Source organism: Haliotis rubra, unplaced genomic scaffold (assembly GCF_003918875.1).
Source record: "Haliotis rubra isolate DU_JTF1 unplaced genomic scaffold, ASM391887v1 Scf2, whole genome shotgun sequence".
NCBI classification, from domain to species: domain Eukaryota; kingdom Metazoa; phylum Mollusca; class Gastropoda; order Lepetellida; family Haliotidae; genus Haliotis; species Haliotis rubra.
In genome coordinates, this window is record NW_025766002.1 from 7510442 (window position 1) to 7517924 (window position 7483).

Below are 7483 nucleotides of genomic sequence, written 5' to 3' on the forward strand. Positions count from 1 at the left end.
TATGACCAAATGGTGGCCACATGTATACGTGCAAACACCTAGTTGCGGGTACAGCAACGTGCAGTAAACTTGGACAAGGTACTGTGACCATGTGTGCCAGTCCACCCAGCTGTGAATGGGTACCTCGTAAGGAAAGCCGTAAAACTCGGAGCGCTTAGTGGCTGCAAGATTTGTATGATCCCTGGGGAGTTGAAATTGATAATATGATGTGCCGTTGAGATTGACATGCAGTGATCGAGGGAAATACCAGCGCCTTGAGCATGTACTAGTTACGTGGATATGTGCGCTATATAAATATCATATAATAATAAAGTAATAATAATTTATCATTTCATTTTGGACCAAACAGGAAGTGTCTGAAAAACATTTCTTCTTCTTAAAACTTATCTGTATGTTTGCTAGTACTTTTGACTTTGTTGTGACAAACGATTTCATAGATTATCAACCAGATGAAATTAACTGGTTATTTTCATCAGTCCTCGTTGTGTGGACATCGTTTCCGAAGTGGGTGACGTTATCGTAATAATAGCTTACGTCAACGTCGTCCTTGATACCAATAGATAGAGGTCAATCGTGTTCATCACATCATTTGACAAAGCAATACTGAACTCATGAAAAAGACGCTCCATGATTCAGGAATATTAGGTCTCAACCTCAATATATAATCCCTATTAAACAAGCATAATTATACAGTGTTTTCCATCTCTATTTTCAAGACAAAGGCGGTGAGTTATGTGGCTGTCCTTTGTACATTGTTAAGGCATCGTCCTAAAGAGATGGCCACATGACTATCAGAAAGTAATGACTCTTGCTTGACAACGGTATAAGAATCTGTACCAAAACGTCGCATCATATATAATAAAGAAGTTGTTATCCATAACGTATCTCACTTTCATATTACTCACCAACTTCTAAAATGCAAATCAAACAGATCACATCAATATCATAGAAGCGTGACGCAATTTAGTAGTCTTCCAACGGCCATGGTTGGATAACTTCCCATGGCCTTTCTTGTACAGGAGTTCATGGACTGTGATGTGGATAATTACTGATGCTATCATCAACTGTTTTCGTGTTGCAAAATGCCAAGATATGCCCTCCGAAATCACAAAATCACAAATTTCTTTGGATGATCATCTTTTATTTATCTACACAAGTCATTACAAAACGACCGAATATCCCATAGTGCGTGTTCGTCTTGTTCCGGTCAGCTGAAACATAACAGTCATACTCAATCAGGGAATATACATACACCTGTACAGTTAACTAAATATTTATTTCTTAAATGATACAGTCTACATACCAATAAACATTTCTGCATTTTAAGTTTCGTAAAAGTCTTCATGTGCTTAGACCTGCTGGAAATCGTTCACAATCAAAAACGATCTTTACCAAAAACATTATAATAAAAGGTTGTGACAATTGTAAATTGATTATGTCCTAAACTATGAATGAAACAATAATGGAAGATATGAGTCCATACACGACGCATCTTGTATTCAGTGACCTACCCTTAATGTCAATCGTTCTTCTAGGCGAAGGCACAGGCACCGATGACAGTTCCGTCCGGGCATTTGTAAGCTTCACAAGCGACCGTGCTTGCATCAGACTGAACAGAGTAACAGAGAGCTTCCACTTTAGAAATCATTTGACGTAGAGTGAACTTGGGACCTACTTGGGACCCAGTTTGGATACCTTGGCGTAAGACAGTAATATACTTTTGAATATTTACTTTAAGCTTCATTGCACATTCATATAAACACTCCATGTAGGGATTCGTTGACAAAAACATTTAGCTTATATTCTCATGAATGTAGCTTTGCCATGCAAAATGATGCCATAAGTTCCAATTAGAAGTACACTGAGTGAACAACGGTTTGAACAATATTTCAGTTAAAAGCAGCGAACCGGGGTAAAAGTGTTTGAAAAGAAGAAGCCCCTTGGTCAAATAATGTACCCACTGGATGAAATATTATCTAAACACCGACATGAATTATCAAATAGACCACGCTGATGATCACTGGATTGTTTGGTCAAGATTCGATTATTTACAGACCGCCTCCACATAGCTGAAATATTGCTGAGTGCGGCGTTACACAAGAACCAAACAAATATACCGGGCAATTATTCACTTATAAGGAAGTGGCAGTAAGGAGTGAGTGGGTGAGTTTAGTTTTACGCTGCACTCAGCAATATTCCAGCTATATGGCGGCGGTCTGTAAATAACCGAGTCTGGACCAGACAATCCAGGTATCAACAGCATGAGCATCGATCTACGCAATTGGGATGCGATGACATGTGTCAACCAAGTCAGCGAGCCTCTTACGACAAGCATGCTTTACTGAAGATTAATATTCTAACCCGGACCTTCACGGGCTAGCGGTAGTAAGGGCGTTGCCTTTAATGTAAATAGGGACTTCATGCAGTCAAACTGAAACCACTTTACATTTGGAAAGAATACTTACCAGTTCAGCACCCAGTTTGGATGCAAATGCGAGAGCATCATCAGCCGAATCCCCAGCTTCAGCGTAGGAAACTCCACCGAGTGTAGTGACCATTCCAGTGTCGCATGACTCAGCCATACCCTCAGCATCTCGGTAAAGGGTTGCTCCACCAGCGCTCTGCGGGCAAATAGATACATTTGCAGGAGAACTAGATTAAATGCGACCAAGTGAGGGCAAATAGTAAACAAAAGCGATCCTTTCCAGATCCATGAGTGACATCAGCTTAAAGCATAATCAATTTTTTTTCAATTCCGACTATATCATGTGCTTGTGTTATGCATCACTGTCAAATATTCATGATACCAGGTCTTCGCGAAATGGTGAGCGTACCCTGGCTCACAGGTAACACCCATCATAAGCATAATATTATGCAAAGGCTAATCAATCGTTCACCTGAGGAAATCGGGAACATGCGATGTTGTGCATATTAATAATAAAGAAGTTGTATATCAATAATAAAGAAGTAGTATATCAATAATAAAGAAGTTGTATATCAATAATAAAGAAGTTGTATACCAATAATAAAGAAGTTGTATATCAATAATAAAGAAGTTGTATACCAATAATAAAGAAGTTGTATACCAATAATAAAGAAGTTGTATATCAAGAATAAAGAAGTTGTACAACAATAATAAAGAAGTTGTATATCAAGAATAAAGAAGTTGTACAACAATAATAAAGAAGTTGTATACCAATAATAAAGAAGTTGTATATCAGTAATAAAGAAGTTGTACAACAATAATAAAGAAGTTGTATATCAAGAATAAAGAAGTTGTATATCAGTAATAAAGAAGTTGTACAACAACAATAAAGAAGTTGTATATCAAGAATAAAGAAGTTGTATATCAATAATAAAGAAGTTGTATATCAATAATAAAGAAGTTGTATATCAATAATAAAGAAGTTGTATATCAATAATAAAGAAATTGTATATCAATAATAAAGAAGTTGTATATCTATAGAACTCTCCCCGTTGTTCATATATTGTTGAGTTGTTGGAAAGTTGACTATTGAAAAGTTGAAATGATTCCCCGTTTCATACAACCTTGTGGAGAAGATTTTTGTGACACTGAATCTAAAACATGCGGTCTCATGTGTCTTCTTTATTTCAAGTTCAGGTGAGTAAAAACAGTGAAAGGCAGCTGTATGTGTGAAAGTTTTGGAACGATATTAGATCACTGACAAACATAAAGGCTATTTGTGCTGACGGGGATCGATGCCCACTTCTTGTCTAAATGTTTTACTTCCAAAGCTTATCTTAACCTGACCATCCAGGATGCGTCTTTTAAACGGAAGCAACCCCACATCAAACGTATCACTCAAACGTTGAGGAAACGGAAACTGACTATATATAATGTACATAATATAAAGACCGATATGTCTTGGAGTTCAATATGTTGAAGATAAGAGTGTTTTTAAGGTGGGGTTTAAATTTTAAATGAATTATGGTAAACAAACAACAATCAAAGACTTACAAGATTCGGGTTCCCGCTTGCCTTAATCACAGCCTTGGTGAGAGAATCCCTCCTTGCGGATACCATGACAACAACGGCCAGGACGAAAACAACACAGGTGATTCTCAGCATTTTGATTCTGTCGGGGCTGAAAAGAAAATTGCTGAATGAATGGCAAATCATAAATCAAACACATATTTTCACGATGTTAACGGCTTTTCTATCGACATCTTATCGTTATCTTATTGTGGAAATTTAAAAAGTACAGACTATTTTTCTAATGAAACAAACCGAAACTTGAATAGCATGTAAGAGTATACATGAGCTGCTCAAGGATTTAGAAACGGAAGCCAGCAAATTCGTTTCCTTTCACTTACAACTGTAGATATGCATCATATTCAGAACAGTGCTTATCATCTTCCTAGACGTGCATTACAATGACTTTGCTACTATATAAAAATCACACCCAGTGGTTCAACTGAAATGGTGATACACCTAACTCAGCAGTAACTGAAATTTATCCAGCACTCTTTGACAACAATAGTAGTATATTGGGAATTTGTAGTTTCAAGCATTCAAGCAAACCAAAGCATGACGAGAAACAGATCTACAAAAGACAATATATAGTTGTACTCACATGGAGATGTTGCTGACTGCGAAGACGTTGTGAGATCTTGTGATGCAGAATGGACTGCAAGGGGGTCTTATATACACTTGTCCGATGACAACGATATGATTCTCTATTGCACATCCCCAATTACACGTGCAAATCGGTACGTAGGATCAAAATGCTTTGACACTCCGGTGGGCGAAAAAGAGCAATTAACTTCGCAGAAAAGGCAGAAATTGTCTGCAAAGGTAATTTGTACAAACATGTAATCGAAAGAAAGTAGTATCATTGCAAACACTGCATATATTGGTACATTTTGAAAAGGTCTATCAGGATTGTCCTTAATGCAACAATTGATGCAAAGTATGTCATGAATGTTTAATCATCGATTGATGTCGCCAAACTGAATACTGATAGCTGAGGGCCAGGTTGTCGTTACACGAACTGGTAAGATGTAAGTAACTGTATGTGAATGTATGACATATATGTACGTACAAGTGGAACGAAGCCTAAGAAAGGGTTTATCTAAAATGAATTCGAAATATTTCTGAAATGTTTGGATTTCTCCAGTCGTCTAATTACAAAGCACATAATCTGCAGAATGTTAAAAATGGTCAGCAAATGCACTACAGATTTGTGGGTTTGTTTGAGACAATGAATTAAGGCCGCAGTCATCGTGGTTTTGTTTGTTTGTCTATTTCAGTAATGAAATCCATTTTAGAGAAATCATGACCTCCATTGACTTAAGATTAGCGGAGTCTGTCAGATATGTTTTCTCTCATAATCAGCAATGCATATCAAATATGTTCTAGGGGCGGTGGGATAGCCTAGTGGTTAAAGCGTTCGCTCGTCACGCCGAAGGCCCGGGTTCGATTCCCCACATGGGTACAATTTATGACGCCCATTTCTGGTGTCCCAGAATGCTGGAATATTGCTAAAAAACGGCGTCAAACACTACTCAGTCAGTCAGTGAGACACATGTTCAAACTTATCTAATCAACAGCATTCTGAGCATCAAATAAATAAAAATTGCAGAAAGTTACTTAAAGGTGCAGCTGGAATCGTATCGAATACACACACGCTCGTGTATTGGGTTTACAAATTGGCTATTCATAAGTGTTTCCATGTATAGATATTGGGATGTATCAAGCAGTGTGTCAACTAATCGAACTATCGATGCATTTTTATTGTCCGCCATATAGCTGGAATATTGCTGAGTGCGGCGTAAAACTAAACTCACTCACTCATTTTTATTGTCTACAGCTGGTGGCAATTCCTCGATATTGGAAATGAAATTATATACGACACTAGAGGCTTAATAATTTTGATGGATGTGATAAACTGAAAACCCGTTTTACAGGGTATGTAATCGCCTCATCAATGTATTAAATAGCTTTACATATATACAGCAACAACACATTTATAATAGTTAAAGGCCACACAATACCTAGGAAATAACGTAGTAGTATATTGTTTTTGAAAAATTAATAAATAAATATTTTGGGTGGCAAACAAGTCTTCTTTTCCCACGACACATTACATATAATTTAGTTTAATTATTAGAAACATTAATCATGGCCAAATTTAGGAAATTATGAAACATTTGATGGAATGATGGGGTGGGGACAGGGTGGGGTGGGGTGGGGTAGCTTAGTGGTTAATGCGTTCGCTCGTCACGCTGAAGGCCCGGGTTCGAATCCCCTCATGGGTACAATGTGTGAAGCCCATTTCTGGTGTCCCCCGCCGTGATATTGCTGGAGTATTGCTAAGAGCGGCGTAAAACTAAACTCACTCACTCATTAAAGAAGACCAGATTCCTTCATATGACTGTTGTCAATCTTCCATGCCATGATATGTTATTATAAATACCAGTATGATGAATTCGCACGTTTTTTTTCAGTAGTATATTATCCCACGTTACTGCACAGAATTCCAATGCACAATGTATTCAGTATCATCCTCATATTCACGTCCATGCATGTGACTGACGGATGTCAGCAATGAATTTAATGAAATCTAGTTAAATGACTTTATCTGGCAGGCAATAACCCACAATGCTTATGAACAATTACCATTTCATTTTGGACCTAAAAGGAAGGAGGGACCTGGAAAAAAATTAGTCTTCGAATTGTTTTTCTGTCTTTTCAGAAGGCTGAACTTTGTTGTGACAAATATTGTAGTGTATCAACACGATGTACTGTTTATATTCATCAGTTCTCGTTGTATGAACGTCCGAAGTGTGTGATGTCATCGTAATAAAACCTAAGGTCATAGTCTTTCACCAGTAGATAAAGAGGTCGTGTGACAAAGCAATACTGAATTCATGAAAAAGACGCACCATGATCCATGAATATTTGATCTCAACCTCAATTCATTATTCCCATTGAGCAATCATACTTCTTCGGAGTTTTATTTACAATGATGTAAGTTACATTTGGCACACTATAACAGTCAATACCAAATAAAGAAGAACTCGCACGTGGAAAGGCCAACACAATCAATTTGAAGATTAAAAAAATAATAACCACCTCAGTTTGACATAACGGAATCTGTGTTCCTTTTTTTCCACCTTTTAATTGATTATTGCGACACATAGTGACACATATCCATTGTAACATTCACGATCTATTAACCATACACGACAAAACTGTGAAGGAAAAAGTACAATCATTGCGACACGCATCAAAAAGTGTTACTATCTTTTCTGCAGCACCGAAAACATGCATGTGGCATTTCGAAGAAATATATTCTGATCTGATTAATTCCAAAAAGGTGCTTAACATTCCAATTTCGTATTTCGCGAGCTCGTTAGGTATAATATAGATTATCAATGGACGACATGATGAGTGCATTTGCAATGGTGATTACGTATAACTGATATGATTAATCAGTCCTTAAGGTATATTAGAATAGTT

General features: G+C 37.2%; 1 protein-coding gene across 1 annotated transcript; it reads right to left on the reverse strand.

The window, feature by feature from the left end:
• Positions 1 to 1124: 1124 nt before the first annotated feature.
• On the reverse strand, positions 1125 to 4684 carry LOC124275230. Its single transcript, XM_046710712.1, has 5 exons — positions 4596 to 4684; positions 3980 to 4106; positions 2466 to 2621; positions 1512 to 1609; positions 1125 to 1211 (listed from the first exon to the last, which is right to left on the reverse strand). The coding sequence occupies exons 2-4, from the start codon at positions 4088 to 4090 to the stop codon at positions 1532 to 1534; spliced, it is 345 nt and encodes a 114-aa protein (XP_046566668.1). The 5' UTR covers positions 4091 to 4106; positions 4596 to 4684; the 3' UTR covers positions 1125 to 1211; positions 1512 to 1531.
• Between the last annotated feature and the right edge of the window lie 2799 nt (positions 4685 to 7483).